At 48.0% G+C, this 16,630-nt stretch overlaps 1 protein-coding gene across 1 annotated transcript in view; it reads right to left on the bottom strand.

Annotated features, from left to right (window-relative positions):
• GGT5 (gamma-glutamyltransferase 5) overlaps positions 1-15,421 on the bottom strand; it is a 63,962-nt gene extending 48,541 nt beyond the window's left edge. The window contains exon 1 of the mRNA XM_063144374.1: positions 15,252-15,421. Within this exon, the coding sequence (XP_063000444.1) occupies positions 15,252-15,421 (170 nt within the window). The remainder of the gene's footprint in view (positions 1-15,251) is intronic.
• Between the last annotated feature and the right edge of the window lie 1,209 nt (positions 15,422-16,630).

Genomic DNA, 16,630 nt, shown 5'->3' with positions numbered 1-16,630 from the left:
CAGTGCTCATCAATGTTTTTATTAATTATTTGGACGAGGAGGTGCAGGAAACGCTTATCAAATTTGCAGATGACACAAAATTGGATGGGATAGCTAATACCCTGGAAGACAGAAGCAAATTTCAAAGTGATCTTGATAGGCCAGAGTGCTGGGCTGAAAACAACACAATGAAATTGAATAGGGATAAATGCCAAGTTCTACTCCTAGAAAAAGAAACCAAATGCACAGTTACAAGATGGGGGATACTTGGCTCAGCAATAGTACAAGTAAGAAGGATCTTGGAATTGTTGTAGATCACAAGGTGAATATGAGCCAACAGTGTGATGTGGCTGCAAAAAAAGTAAATGCTATTTTGGGCTGCATTAATAGAAATATAGCTTCCAAATCGCGCGAGGTACTGGTTCCCCTGTATTCGGTACTGCTTAGGCCTGATCTTCAGTATTGTGTCCAGTTTTGGGCGCCACACTTCAAGAACAATACAGACAAGCTGGAGCATGTTCAGAGGAGGGCAACGAAGATGATCAGGGGTTTGGAAACAAAGCCCCACGAGGAGAGACTGAAAGGACTGGGCATGTTTAGCCTGGAGAAGAGAAGATTGAGGGGAGACACGATAGCACTCTTCAAATACTTGAAAGGTTGTCACACAGAGGAGGGCCAGGATCATCCCAGAGTGCAGGATATGGAATCATGGGCTCAAGTTACAGGAAGCCAGGTTCCAGCTGGACATCAGGAAAAATGTCCTGACTGTTAGAGCACTATGACAATGGAACTAATTGCCTAGGGAGGTGGTGGGCTCTCCTACACTTGAGGTATACAAGAGGCATCTGGACAGCCATCTATTAGCAGGGCTGGGCAGGGGGGGGGGGGGCAGTTGGCATGGGCCTACGATTTTGAGGGGGCCTACTCCGAGTCCCTCTGGTAGAGGCAAAGGGGGACCCTTTGGTAAAGATTTGTTAATTTATTAACATTGACAAGGCAAAGTTGCTTGATTTTTCTGTTGTTGTTGATGAATTTGCCCAAAGAAAAGCAGGTAAAGCATTTCTGAATGTGAAGAAGTGATGTCTTATATACATCTTGAATAAAAGTGCTTGCCACTACCATTTTTATAAATTGTTCTAGTTCATATGTATTTAGAACTGATTAAAAAACACTTAATGAGCAGTTTGAAATGGGGCCTACATTTCCCATCTTGCCCGGCCCTATTACCAGCTTTGCCTGGCCCTGTCTGTCAGGGATGCTTTAAAGTGGATTCCTGCATTGAGCAGGGCATTGGACTCGGTGACCTAATAGACCCCTTCCAACTCTACTATTCTATGATTCTATGACTTCATGAGTACTAGTCCCCTGGCTCTATGAACTAGACAGCTATTGCCATGTGCTATAAAAAGAGGCTGTTCTGTATTGATGAACTCATTATAAAGAACAATATATAATGATTACTGCTACAAATCATCTTAAAATGCAGGGCTTTGGGTCATCTTGAGTATATCCATGGGCCACAAGGAGTCCTGTGTATCTTCTGCATGCATAGCACACACAGTGAGACCTCAGCGCTGCCCCCCCCCAACTTCCCACCCCAATATCCTTGCATGCCAAATAGCCTGACTGAAGGAGGCCTAACGCCCACCCGCCCGCCCCGCCCCGCCCCGCCCCAACTCCGGGTCAAACTGCAGACAATCCCACTCCTGTTTTGAAGGGAGAGCCACCATTACTGGTGAGGAGCGGCACCAAGACTAAACAGCCTCCCAGGATGACACTGTTCAGCACCTTCTGTGGCTGTGGGTCTGGGAGGAACAGAAGGAAGAATCAAGCCCCCACCTCCACCCAGGAAGCCCTCTGGAACACTCACTCCTGTCACCCCCCCCCCCAAGAGCTCTCTGCCACATGTGTGGGGGGAATGCTAGAAAGACAAGTGGGCTGCTCCTGCCTGCCCCCAGTTGCACACCTCCCACCCGCTCCCGTCTCTCCCTCTCTCTCTTGGTGGTACAGCATAGAGTTTGGTCATGGAAGCAGCAAACCCCCCTTGACTGGCTTGCTCATCCCTGGCGAATATGGGGGTGGGGGCAGCAAGGCTGCAGAGGCAGTGGCTTGCATGGTCTCTCTAGGCAGTATCAGGGGCCCAATCCTGCCTGCTGTGTCCAGAGAAGGTGAGCAGAGCAAGGGGATGGGAGCTCCCTGCCATCCTTGGCAAGCTCAAGTATGGCTATTGGCTCTGGGATGGCCTCTCCCTGCCCCAGCAACCACTGCCGGTCGGCTGCTTTCCCTTCAAAACAGAAGTGGAAGTGCATAGCTTGGGCAAATTGGAGAGAATTCAAAGGAGGGGTGGGGAGAAAGCAGGGGAGAAGCATGATGAGAGATTCTTGAGCACCATGAGATTAGACAGAAACCCGGTGATCTGCAAATATTTGAGAGACAAAGCAGATAAAGGGCTCCACTGCTTTCAAGAGGAGTCAAAGCCTGGCTGTGTGAGGCATCTCTGTCTAGACAATGGGTTAGATCACGGGGAATGTCTGAGTCATATGATCCATTGACAAATGGAATGCTTTGCCTTCTAATCCAGTTGCAGTCACCTCCCTTGCAAACGTCTGAAGAAGCTCAGGGAAAGGGCCCACAACCTGCAGGTGAAGGTCTGCCAGAGAGCTGACGGGAAGGCCGGCTGGCACTGCTCCTTGACACACACTCCAGTTCCTAGATCAGGGTTTTCCTAGTCCACCTTTTAACACAGGTTGGAGAGCACAGGATGGTCTGACAGCTGCCAGTTCCTCCCTCTGCCTGTCCCAGGCCCTCACCCACAGAAGGCAATCCGCTATGTGCCTGCTCAAGAGCAAGCCCCACTGAGTTTCAGGGGTAAGCGTGCATAGGGTTGCAGCCCCCCATCTCCACTTACTCAGCGGCATGAAGGCTGCAGTGGGTGCACCTTCCACCCATCATCTCACCTGATCTCTCCCCAGCCTAAGAGTCCTGCTGGGCAGAGCAGGCGAAGGGAAACAGCATTGGAGGAGTCAGCCTCGATCGTGGGGGGGGGGGGGGTCGGCACCTTCTCCAGGGCTGGAGCCTGGTAAGCAGCAAGCAAGGCTGGAGACAACCAGCATCATTGCTTCTGTGAAGATTCATCCTACACTCAGCTCCGGCCAAACAACTCTTTGTGTTCTTCCAAAAACTTACCGGACTGGAGGCTTCCCTGGGGCAGTGAAAACATGTGTGCAGGGTGGGAAGCAAAGCTGTTGGCTGAAGATCTGCAGAGTCTCTGCTTAACTAAAGACCAAAAGTGATTCACTGGCGCTTCCCCAGCCAGGGATGGCCCTACCATTAGGTAGAGTGAAGCAGCTGCCTCAGGCAGCAGATGTTGAGGGGTGGTAGCAGCAGTGGCCTTTGGCTGTTCCTCCTGAGTACCCACCCCCATCTTTCCCATCTGTTGGAGAGAAGAGCTGCTCCACACACTGCATGGACTGACTGTCCTGAGTCCTCTGTGATGAGAGATCCTATTCTGCTAACTGCCAGTCCAGTTGGGTTCTGTATGAGGAACGTGGGAGGGGGCAACATCGTGTCCTTCACCTCGGGCAGCCAAGTGCCTTAGCCTAGCCCTGCTCTACCATAAGAATGTAAGAAGAGCCAAGCTGGATCAGACCAAGGGCCCATCTAGTCTTTCCATGGTAAGAAAAAAGATGGAAGCAGCGATGGGGAAACATGGAGAGGTGGGTGAGGTGTTGACGAATGGAAGATGTGGTCGTCTGCTCCCCCACTTCAGCCCCGCATTAAATTCCATGGATCAGTCCTATGAGGTATGTTCCCATTGGTCCTAAGCAACCTGGCGGATCCCTGCCTTTCTTCAGAGAGGGTTCGGTCCTCAATCCAGCAGCAGCTCTGAGACCCGCAGAACCAGTAGTGGAGGCGCAATGAGCCATCACAGGCTTTGGGCACAATCCAGCAGGATGTCCTTTAGCACAAGCCCCATTGGAAGGCTCGGTGCTTGCATCGCTCCCACTGCCTTCAGTGTGGTTTGTGCCATTTGAACTACCAAAGTGTCTGGATGACTCTCAAGCAAAGAAGAGATTTGTTAGTCTTCTAAGGTGTCGCAAGATGACTGCTGCAGCAGACCCACTCAGCTCCCCCTTTAGAATAAATGGTTCCCACTGGTCACAGAAGCTGGGGGGGGGGGGCAATGTCAAACTAGAGAGCAAGGGAGGTGCCTGATCCAATGCCTGCATTAAGAGCAGATTTTTCTGCTGGAACAGACCATCTGGTTGCCCAAAGTGGCCACAGGCTGGGCAGGCAGGCAGGCAGGCTATAGCTCTGGTATTCAGAAGCATTCCTTCTCCTGATGTTGGAAGTTTCATGTAGCCACCATTGGCGTGCAGACAGGGGGTTCAGCTGAACCCCCTAATATGCTGCCGCCGCCATGTTTGCCCCGAGAGGGAAAGGGAGAGTTTAAAGAAGATGAGGAAGGAAGGCGGGGTGCAGAAGAAGAAGATATTAATGGGGGAAATGGGGGGAAAGGAGGGGAGAGAATTGTGAAAGGAGTTGTCGTGTGGAAAGGACGAGGCGGAGAAGGAAGTATTAAAATGATGGGGGGGAAGTGGACGATGGATGGGGCTGAGGAGGATGGAGAGGAGAAGGAGAGGGTGAGGGAGGACGTGAATGGCGGTGGGGAAGGAAGGAGCAGAGGCTTCGAGGGCTTCCAAGGAGCTGGATCAGGCCCAGCGGGTTTTCCCTTCTCGCTTGCTGGGCTCCGGCGCCGCCTTCGCTCCTTCTCCCAGGCGGCCCGAGTCACCTCAGGCGCCACCATCGCTTGGCCCCCATCGCCGCCGGTGACAGGATCCAGCTGGCCCGGGAAGGAGGGACTGAGGCCCGGGAAGGAGGGCCCGGGAAGGAGGGACTGAGGCGCGGGGTGAGGAGGAGGAGGCCGACGAGGGAAGGCCGGCCCCGGCCTCTGACGACGACGCCACCATTCGGCTCCGCCTCAAACCGAGAGCGCGGGAAGCCTCGAAGCCGGGAAAGGGAAGGAAAGGAGGAGCGAGCGAGGCCTTGTCGTCGTCGAGCCGGTGAGATTCCGGGCAGCGGGGATGTCTGTGTGGCTGAAGGTGGAGGGAGGCGAGCGAGGTTGGGGGGCTTTACGTCCCCTCAGCGGCACTCTCCTCCTCAGGCCCAGCAGAGTCGGGGGGTGTGTGTGTCGATTTGTAATAAAGGCCGCCGCCCCCTCCTCGTAGTTTGGGGAATAAATGAGGCATTTTATCCCTCAGCCCGGCCTTCCCGACCCTGTCGCCTTCCTGGCTTGTTGGACTACAACCCCCATCACCCCCAACCTGGCACCGTCCCGGTGTGTTTGACTACAGTCCCGTTGCCCCCAGGCGGTATGCCCCAACCATCAGGTGTGTTGGAGTACAGCACTCTCAGGAGTGTTGGACTACAACACTCATCATCCACAGCTAGGATGCTCTTCTCCTCTCCATGGGGTGGTGGTGGAATGAACTGGCCTGTGCCACCCATACAAAAGTATACAAAAGCTCCCAGTTCTACTATCAAACACCACCCTTCTGCCCACCCAAAGGAGCTAGTAAAAACTTGGAAAGTTGTGGGAAAATATGCAAGGCTATTTCTTGTATTTTTAAACACCCACCCACCACTTTTTTGTATAATTTACAGGGGTTGCAGCATTTGAGTCTGCTTGTTTCACACATCACATAGCAGGGGATGGGCCTACTCGCAGGGGTATGTGTTTGTAAGCCCATATTTATTTATTTATTTATTACGTTTATATCCTGCCTTTTTTCTTCCAAGGAACCCAAGACGGCGTACGTAATCCCCCTCCATTTAATCCTCACAACAACAACCCTGTGAGGTAGGTTGGGCTGAGAGTCTGTGACTGGCCCAAAGTCACCCAGTGGGTTTCCATGGCCAAGTGGAGACTAGAACCCGGATCTCCCGACTCCCAGTCCAACACCTTAGCCGCTACACCACACTGGCTCTGTTCGTCCATTACGCTAAATTTTATTTATTTATTATTGATTCATTACGTTTCCATACTGCCCATTAGCCAAGGCTGTCCAGGCAGTTTACAAGATTTACAAGATACAACTTAAAACCATAAAATGCAATAACATCGTATAAAACCATACGTTTTAAACAATAACAAAGTAGCAATCAAGATAAAAGCCAGCAGCAGTGCAAAGATCTAAAAGTGCAATTTTTAAAGTTGAAGGGGGTGGCGGTACCTGTGGCCTTCTAGATGTTGTTGCACTACAAGCCCCATCATCCCTGTTGATTGGCCATTGGAGTTGGAGTCTAATAACATCTGGAAGACCACAGAGGCTGATGGGAGTTGGAGTCCAAAAAATCTGGAAGGCCACAAGTTGCCCACCCTGTATTTACAAGATTCTTGCCTTTTACTCTGTGGTAAGGAATGTAGGTTAATGTTACTCTCCTCCAGCTTTGTACTGGTGCCGATTATAACTCCCATTTGGTGGATTTCTGTGAGGGTCATCTGCCAATGAAGAAAACATTAGCACAAGACAAAAAGGGAATATGGCACTGAAACAACCAGCCCAATAACAGCCCAGGTCATCATAACATAAAAAAAAGTTATCAGCTTTTTCATATTTAAAAGTAATTGTGTTTATTGCATTAAAACCATCAAGACTAATAGTCCGTATTATATTAACTGATTTTCTATATAATGATATGGTAGTCTAAACTCTATTCTCAAAAATGAAAATGGCTTTTTGATTAATGTGTTGCTTTTGATTATATGTAACCCAGAAAGCTTTGGCTACTGGGCAGTGTAGAAATATAATAAATAAAAATGTATTATCCTTCCTTATGTCTCCATTCTCTTCCCACAACACCTTCTCCTAATTTTTTTTTGTACATTCCTCTGGGCAGGGAGTCTGTCTTCCACCTGTGTTATTCTGTAAAATGCCATGTAGATTGATGGTGCTATATAAAGCAGGAATTTTTAATGTAATGGTAAATTATTATAATATTGAAAGAAACTAGGTGATAATCTGACAACGGAAAGTGAGCAGTAGAAAAGTCCAAAACAGAGCAATTCCGAGTGAGAACAGATCTACACTCCCCCAAGTTCTCCAAATCTTGCCAGCCAGCCCTCTCTTATGCTAGGCTCGCAGCCACCCCTCGTCCTCACTATATTCACCCCAGAAGTCTCTCTCCTGGACCTCATTCCAAATTCTTTGCTCAGCAGCACACAGGGCAATCTTTTAAAATCATTATTAGGGCATTTTATGTATGGTGTATTCTCTGTATGGTGCTGGAACTTAAGATGACACTCGTTGTTAATGTGATAGAATCTGTTTTCAATGTGAATCTGTTTTAGTAAGTTTGGATTAGGTCATTATCTGATTAAATTTAAAGATGGTGAAAATTGACTGTATCTTTATATATGCCTGGTTATCACTACAGCAAAAAAATAGTATTCAGAGTCTCCATTTTAAAATGTGTATTTTTAAAGTACAGATTACTTGTTAATTAAAAAAAATACAGTTTACTTCAGTTTTCATTTATTTTGTTTGTTTAATGAATGAAAAAAAGTCCTTTATTACTGTATATTTGATCAATGTTTACCTTAAAAAAATCCCTGGCTGAACCCCCTAATGAAATGTGCTGCGCACGCCTATGGTAGCCACCATGGATAATAGCAGTTGCTAGACCTCACATCCGCGAGGAACATCCAGCTAGTGGAAGGGTCTGCTTATACACAAAAAAGGTGTAGGCTACCTTCGCCTCTCCAAGCGCAAGGAGCCCCAGTGATGAAGCACCAGCACCCTTGTGAGCTAAGCAGCCATGTTGTGAGAAGGGAAATGCTACTTACTCATCCAAGAAGAGAAAGCCCTTTACAAACGTACAGTTAGAAGCTAAATCTTGGGGGTGGTGATCCAGCAAGAATGTAAGAGTTCTTGCAGCCCTGTTCTAACAGAGATTCCCAAGTGATTGAAGAGAACCTCAACCACATAGTTAAACTAAGCCCAAGCTTAGAAAGGGGCAATAAAAGTAATACACAGCTGTATATTCACAAGGGCCACTTTGCAGACCTAGCTAGTGGAAGAGTCTCCTTGAAAAGGGGTGGGGCTCAGCTTTAGCTTGGGCTCACATTTTAGCTCTTATGGAGAAGCTCATAAACTAAAGCTCAGAAATAGACTCAAGCCACATTTGAGAGTTCAGCTTATGCTTTAGTTTAAAAACACACACACAAGGGACTCTGTCCTTGGAAAGCACACCTCTTCCTAAACAGGGTACGCTGTGCCAGCTCCTCAGCCCCTTGCATTCTCAAGGAAGCCTGAATCACACCCCTTCCCAAATCACCTGCCCTTTATCTGTTATCCCCTCCAATGGCTCTTGTCCTCTCCCCTACATAGAAAACCTCCACTCCTTGGGGGGCTCAACCGATCTGCACCGCCTTCCAGTGAGTGGAAATGGAGACCAGTAGTTCAGCCACGGCCTCCCTGGCTTTTTAAATCTAATCAGGCTGGCTACAGCAGCAGCTGGGCCAAGCTAGCTAGAGCTATACAAGGAGCCAGCTCCCGAGGGTGAGGCACTTCCATGATGAAGCGTCTGAGCCCCAGCGACAAAGGCACACATGTGAGCTAAGCACCCTTGTGAGTTTAGCAACAGAGCAAGGAAGCCAGGGCAGTTGATACTTCCCTGTCTTCTCAAAGTAAGTAAACTATAACAACAACAACAACAACAACAACCTGTTCCTCCCTTTCTCCTAGTAAGTAACTTGGTGTTCCAGATAAACAAACCCAATAATAGCAATAATAATAACAGAAAAACAAACAGTTATGGAAGTAGAAAGCCAGAAGGGTTGTGGGGTGGGGGCTCTCCAGTGTATTGGCACATGATCGCTGCCAGCTGGACGGAAAGCATGGATGTGCAATGTGCTCCTGGCTCTCAGGGGGAAAGTCCATTCCCTTGAAGACAAGGTTGCTGACCTGGAGAAGGTGAGAGAGGCAGAGAGGCTGGTGGACATAACCTTCAGGGACCCAATAGTGGTGTCCCAATCCTTGGGTGACAGCTCCTCTGCTGTCATGGAGAATGGGGGTCTCGGAGAAGGAGAGTGCCATTCCAAAGAAGAGGGGAATGAACTCTTAGAAGGAACAAATTCCTCAGCATATGAACAAATATTCTCTTGAATCAAGGAAATGCCTCTGGAGGGTGGGAGTGGGGCTTCTGATGGTGGGATATTTGATCATTAGACACAGAGACAGTTGGGCTTGTGATGGCATGTAGACCTCCTGGTGAATGGCCTGCCTGGTGCAAAGGTGATGGATATCATGTGCTGTCTAATAGATAGTGCTGGGGTGGAGTCAGTGATCACAGTCCATGTTGGCACCAATGATGCGGGGAAGCCAAATTTAGGTTGCTAGGCAGGAGCTGAAATCCAGGACCACCAAGGTGGCTTTCTCTGAAGCAGTTCCACATGCAGAGCTAGCCAGACAGGTGAGGCTAAGAAGTCTCCATATATGGTTGAGATGGTGGTGCAGGGAGGAGGGGCTCAGATTTGTTAGGAACTGGGGAACATTTGGGACTAGCTGGGCCTGTACAAGAGGGAAGGGTTCTTCTTGAACCAAAATGGAACTTAACATGAAAAAGGTGGCAGAGCAGCTTTTAAACTGAAGCTTGGAGGAAAGCTGACAGAAGCTGGAAAGCATTCAGTTTGGATTGAATTAGGGTGCCCCTATGAAAAGGAGGACAGGGCTCCTGTATCATTAACAGTTGTATTGAAAAGGGAATTTCAGCAGGTGTCATTTGTATATATGGAGAACCTGGTGAAATTCCCTCTTCATCACAACAGTTAAAGTGCAGGAGCTATACTAGAGTGACCAGATTTAAAAGAGGGCAGGGCACCTGCAGCTTTAACTATTGTGATGAAGAGGGAATTTCACCAAGTGCTGCATGCATACAAACGACACCTGCTGAAATTCCCTTTTCAGTACAACTGTTAAAGATACAGGAGCCCTGTCCTCCTTTTCATAGGGGCACCCTAGTTGAATCATCTCTAGGGGATGAAGATTAAAATGTTTCAAATTGTGAAATGGAGAAGGGAAGGAAATAGGCCATAAGTATATGGTGAAACACAATAGACAGTCGAAGAGGCCTAAGTGCCATAGAAGATGCACATGCCAGAGACATCTGGGGGAGGGACTGTTTATAGGTGTTTCTATGCTAATGCCAGAAGCCTCCAAGCCAAAATGGGAGAGTTGGAGTGCCTGGTTTTAAAGGAGAACCTAGATATAGTGAGCATTACAGGAACCTGGTAGAATGGAGAGAACGACTGGGATACGATCATCTCTGGATAGGAATGCTATAGGAAGGGCAAGACAGGGTGTGCTGGAGGAGGTGTTGCTCTGTGCATTGAAGAGGGCATAGTGTCAGGCAGACTAGAAAAACTAAAAGGGGCAGACTTCATCATGGGGGTGGGGTTAACAACACTGGGCTCCAAAACTAATTTAGTACTAGGAACATGCTATCATCCCCCAGATCAGAATGCTCAGCGTGATCTTGAGATGGGAAGTGAAATCAGGGAGGCCTCAAAACAAGGAAGTATTGTAATAATGGGTGACTTCAATTAGCTACACATTGACTGGACAAACCACTCACGACAAAGATGTTAAATTTCTCAGTGGCCTAAATGACTGAGCCCTAGAAAAGGTAGTCATGGAACCAACCAGAGAGGAGACAACCCTGGATTTAAATCCTAAATCGCATCACCCAGGACCTAGAATGAGTGTGAATATTGTTGATCTAATTGGTAACAGTGCTATCAGACTTAATGGGCCCGTTCAGACAACATAGAATCATAGAATAGCAGAGTTGGAAGGGGCCTACAAGGCCATCGAGTCCAACCCCCTGCTCAATGCAGGAGGTTGAGCCACTAACCCTTTTGCAGCAAATGGTTAGTGTGTTTAAACCATGGTTATGTAGCCACCATGGCTACGAATGGTTCACACAGCACACTAAGTCATGGTTCACATGATACACTAAGCCATAATGTTTAGCTCAAAATGCTTAACCGTGGGTGGCTTAGCGTGTCTTCTGAACAGGGTCAATATATATTTAAGTGGAAAATTCCCAAGGATGTCCAACACAGCCACATTTGACTTCAAAAGAAGAAATGTTTCTAAATTGAGGGAACTGGTAAAAACCAGTTAACAGCGGGAGTCAAGAGGGTTAAAATCCCTTCAAAATGTTTGGAGGTTACTCAAAATCACAGTAATAGAAGCTCACCTACAATGTATACCACAGGTTAGGAAAGGTAGCACCAAGTCCTAGAGGTCACCAGCATGGTTTACAAGCAGTGTCGAGGAAGTTATTATAGAAAAGAAGGCTTCCTTCAGAAAATGGAAGTCTTGTTTTCCTCACTTGGGCAAGGAGATGCAGGCAGGCAATGAGAGAAGCAAAAAAGCATATTGAATGAATTCTTCTCATTGGTCTTCACCACAGAAGATATAGGACAGATACCTGTGTCTGAACTTAGGTTTTCAGAAAGGGAGTCTGAGGAGCTGAGGCAAATAGTGATGACAAAAGATTAAGTTCTCAATCTTACTGACAAACTGAAGGTTAATAAATCACCAGGCCTAGATGCATCCATCCTAGAGTTCTTAAAGTAACCAGACGTGGAATTGCTGATTTTCTACCAAAAATAGGTAACATGTCCCTAAGATCACCTCTGTACCAGAGGACAGGAGAATGGCCAGTGTAACAACTGTTTTTAAAAAGGGATCCAGGAGAGAACCCAGGAAATTAAAGGCAGGTTAGCTTAATGTCTGTTCTGCATGAATTGGTTGAAAGCATGATTAACTATAAAATTATTAAGCATATTGTAGGAAAAGCCCTGCTGAAAAAGAATCAACATGGCTTCCACAAAGGTAAGTCCTGTCTCACTAGTCTTTTAGAGTTCTTTAAGAGTGTCAATAAACATGTAAACAGGCGTGATCTGGGAGACACTGTTTACTTGGAATTCCAAAAGGCTTTTGATAAAGTCTCTCACCAAACTCTCCTAAGCAAACTTAGCAGTCATGCAATAAGAGAAGTCCCCTTATGGATCAGCAACTGGTTAAGGAACAGAAAACAGTCGGAATAAACAGTAAATTCTCCCAATGAAGGGAAGAAAACAGTGGGGTACTATAAGGACCAATGCCTTTCAATTTATGAATAAATGATCTGGAATTAGGAGTGAACAGTGAAGTGGACAAGTTTGCCAATGACACCAAATTATTTAGGATGGTTAGATCAAAAAGGCATTCTGTGGAGCTCCAAAACAATCGTTCCAGACTTGGAGAATGGGTATCAAAATGGCAAATGCAGTTCCATGTAAGCAAGTGTAAAGTGATGTACTTTGGGACAAAAAAACCCAACTTAAAGTACAACCTGATGTGATCTGAGCTGGCAGTCACTGACCAAAAAGGAGATGTTGAGGTTGTAATGGACAGCTCAATGAAAAGTCAACCCGGTATGTGGCTAACAGCAAATTCCATGTTGGGCATAATCAAGGAAAGGAATTGAAAACAAAACAGCCAGCATCACACTCCCCATATATGAATCTATGGTGCGACCATACTGTATATAGTTTTCATCACTGCACCTAAAAAAGAATATTACAGAATTGGGGGGGGGGGGGGAACAAATGGGAAACTAAAATGATCAAGGGGCTGGAGCAATTCCCCCATGAGAAACAGTCACAACATCTGGGATTGTCTAGTTTAGGAAAAAGGATGGTAAGGGGAGACATGATAGTGTGTACAAATTATGCATGATGTGGAGAATGTGGTTAGGGAGATATTTTTCTCCCTCTCTCATAATACTAGAACTCAGGGTATTCCCATAAAAGTGACTAGTGACTGTCTTCAGGACAGATAAAAGGAAAGACTCCTTCACACAGGGCATAGTACAGAATTCACTTCCAGAAGGTGTAGTGATGGCCACCTCTTTGGATGACTTTAAAGAAGGATTGGACAAATTTATGAAGGAGAAAGCTATCAGTGACTACTAGTCCTGATGGCTATACGGTAGCTCCAGTATTAGAGACAGTCTGCTATGTACACCAGTTGCTGGGGAATATGGATGGGAGGGTGCTGTTGAACTCATGCCCTACTTGTGAGTTTCATGTGGGTAGCCAGTTGGTCCTTTTATGGACTGGATGGACCCTCGTTCTGATCCAGCATGGCTCCTCTCATGTTCTTATGCAACATCAGAAACTGCCTCATTTTGATGAACCAGTCCATCTAGTCCAGTACTGTTGACACTGACTGGCAGCAGCAGCAACTCTCTAGGATCCTGCTGGCAGGATCCTTTCCTAGCCCTACCTAGAGATGTTGGCAGGGATTGAAGCTGGGACCTTCTGCCTGCAAAGCAAGAGCTTTGACCACTACACCACAGGCCCTCTATGCAAATTTATTTTAAAATAAGAAACCCATCCATCATAGCCAAGTGACAAAAACCTATTTATTTATTTATTTATTTGCTATGGGATAGCAAGAAAGCTAAAACTCTTTATCAAATCATCAGAATAGATGGAACGGCCTCTCTTGGCTCTCAGCTGTGTTTGCAGAGCTGCCAGACCACCTCAGCTACAACAAGATTTATATTTGATTAAGGTATCGTGTTGGAGCAGCAAAATTTAGCAACATGCCTTAGCAATGTCCTCTGGCATTGCAACAAAAACAGCAATAAGATTCATGTGGTATTAAAGTGAGCCCTTGTGGCCAGAACTTCGTTGCAGCCTGGTGTTTGTATGAAATGAGCCAAGTCTGGTGCTTCCACCACTTATCACTGGATTCATTATCACTGGAATGGGAACCAAGGCGCCATCAGGCTATGTGGGGTTTGCCGTTTGATAGAAGAATGTTTGAACAAGTGGGAGGATATTCAACTGCTGTACCGCAATATCTGCAGATGAATCATGTAATTGCTATATGGATTGCAAATTATTGCTCATGATGAAGTGATGTCACCAGTTTAGTGTGCTTGATTTCCAGCAATCAAACTGGAATGATGTTTTATATGCTCATAACCAATTGCTCACAAGAATAAATAAGGAGATGATTTAAGAAAAGCAATACTGCAAGAAATTTGGATTTGAACGGGGCATTATATTTATTCATATATTCAACTTGTGAGTCTCCCTGTAGCTGCAACTCTCAGGGCTATGAGTATAAATACAAAAGAAAAGAAAATTAAATCAGTAAAATGCAAATTAAATACAATAAAAAAAACTAAAAGTGGCCACAAACACAATTTTAAACTATATTGCATCCACAAGCAACTCTTTATATGAACTTTTCCGTGAAATGGTTCTCCATACTCTGTACAATTAGCCAGAATTATAATGCAACGAATGACTGATGTTGGAGGTGGGGAGCAGCTCATATACTGTAGATAATGTATCTTGGGCCACAGCTAGACCGAAGGTTTATCCTGGGATCATCCAGGGTTCACCCCTGCCTGAGCACTGGATCCCCTGTGAGTCACCTAGATGAACAGGTTTGACCCCTTGGACGATCCAGGGATAAACCTTAGGTCTAGCTATGGCCTTGGTCTTGTACTAGGTTCGAGTTGTTAGGCGAAAAGAATATCTGAAATTCAAGATATAACTGGTTATGAGTTCGCACTACACCCGATTATTTTGTCTAGCTCTGTTAAAGGACCACTAACACTGGGAGCGGGGTGGGGAGAGAAGCTATTCAGACGGCCACATATTTATCCATAGCAGCTGGCACGGCCACCACCAGCCAAAGACGGCGAGTGGTATTCGGGATACGGCTTAGAAGAGGATGAAACTCCGCCGTTTAAGCCTGCCAAAAATAAACAAACAAGACGACCATATCCGTGAAAGATGGATTCTGTCGCATCGTAGAATTTTAAAGGGCAGCATACATCTGATCTTCGGGATCATATAGGTGGTAATGGTTTGGATCCGAACAGTTATAGGAAGTTCTTCAAAGGTAGAAACACGGAAAGGCTGCTGGTTGGGCGCGCACGCAGGCATCGACTGTATTTGCTCCGTATTCATTTCTCACTTTACTTTTTCTTTAAACGAGAAATCAAATATTCATGTTCTCGTGGGGGGGGGGGGAGTGCAGTGAACAATGAAGCTTCCGCAAAGAAGGCGACCACCGGCCGCAGGGCTCCGTCCGTTCTCCTGCCAGAGACGCGATGAGTGCGTGCCACCCGCCCGCCCGCCTGGCCGGGCTCGCCCCGCGCCCAGAAGAGCCGCCGCCGCCGCCGCCGCCTCTTACCTGCCAACCTCCGAGCAGGTCCGCGTGTCCGCCGCCACCGCCGCGCGCCGAGCCCTGGGCGGGGCGCACCTGGCCGAGCTCAGCGCCGCCGCCAGCACCGCCGCCGCCGCCGCCGCCAGCGCCGCCGCCAGCAGCGCCAGGCAGCAGCTCTTCCGCCGCGAGAGCGCCATGCCGGCCCCGGGAGCGCAAGGGAGCGCTACGGCTGGCACTGGCTCCGGCGTCTCCGCTGTGGCGCCACGCCGCCCTCTGCGCGGAGGCGGAGGCTTTTAAGGGGCTGCGCGCGGATGGGTGCGCCCCTCCCTTCCTGAGCAGCCTGGCGGATCCCGGCGCACTGCTTTTGGCAGGGGAGGGGGGGATTCTCGGCCTTCCCAGCAACTGCGAGCCGTGACGAAGCCGGAGGCTGTCGGGGGAGGGGGGAAAGGGGCGGCCCGTTCCCCCAGACGGAGCTTTGGACCCGGCACGGAGCGGAACTTGTGCAAACGGAGCCTCTGCAGCTGCTGCTGGGTCGCTCTGAGTTCCATCAGACGGGCGTAACGCCCCTGACTGGGCACTCGCGGATTTTCGCGGGTCACTGCTCTCCAGAGGTCCTCTGCCTTCCTCGCTTCTCCCGCCCCTTCTAGCCTTCTTCGCCCCACAAAAAAACACCCTAGTAAGTCCAAGTTATTTTGCAGGCGGAAGTTGCCGCGATCTCCTGTTGTGTGCAGGAGAAGCAACGCGATCAAAACGGCCCAATGAATGGGACAGGTGGACCTTGTCTACTTCCTCTTTTGAACGAGGAAGTAATGAGGGACAAACGCTCCAGCACCATTTCCGCCTGTGTGATGCTGGTTTCTGTCTGTTGGGGAAAGAGCCTTCCCTCACTGTCCCGAAAAGGGGTCCTGTCTCCCTGCGTAGTGGCAGAACTCTCCAAACCTGGTGTGGCCCTCCCGATCCTGTTGGACTGCAGCTCCTGTCAGCCCTCAGCTTGGCCTCTACTGGCCGGGGCTGATGGGAGGTGCAGTCCAACACGATTGGGAGGGCCATCCACTTTCCGCATCCTGCTGCGCTTCACAAGAGGTGTGGCAGCAAAACCTCCCTTCACCGTGGGTCCATAATACTGAGAGCATGTCTGGGGTCAAAAGTAGGTAAGGTAAAAGAACCCCTGTTCAGGCCTGGTGTGCACTAAACGTGTGAAGGTCTCCCAAGAGCGCTCCTGGGGCATCCTTCCCTGGGCTGCCGAGACAGGCAGGCTGGTTGGCTGGCTTAGTTGAAGCCCATGCACTGCCAGTCCAAAGGAATGTTGGAATACATTGTCTGTATCAGGAACAGAAGTCTCAGCTCCATGTCTAATACTTTTAATTTTCCCCATAGCAGATTACACGAGATTGAATCAAAGGCAA

The sequence above is a fragment of the Elgaria multicarinata genome, chromosome 18, assembly GCF_023053635.1.
Source record: "Elgaria multicarinata webbii isolate HBS135686 ecotype San Diego chromosome 18, rElgMul1.1.pri, whole genome shotgun sequence".
NCBI classification, from domain to species: domain Eukaryota; kingdom Metazoa; phylum Chordata; class Lepidosauria; order Squamata; family Anguidae; genus Elgaria; species Elgaria multicarinata.
This window is presented reverse-complemented; position numbering and strand designations above follow the sequence as displayed.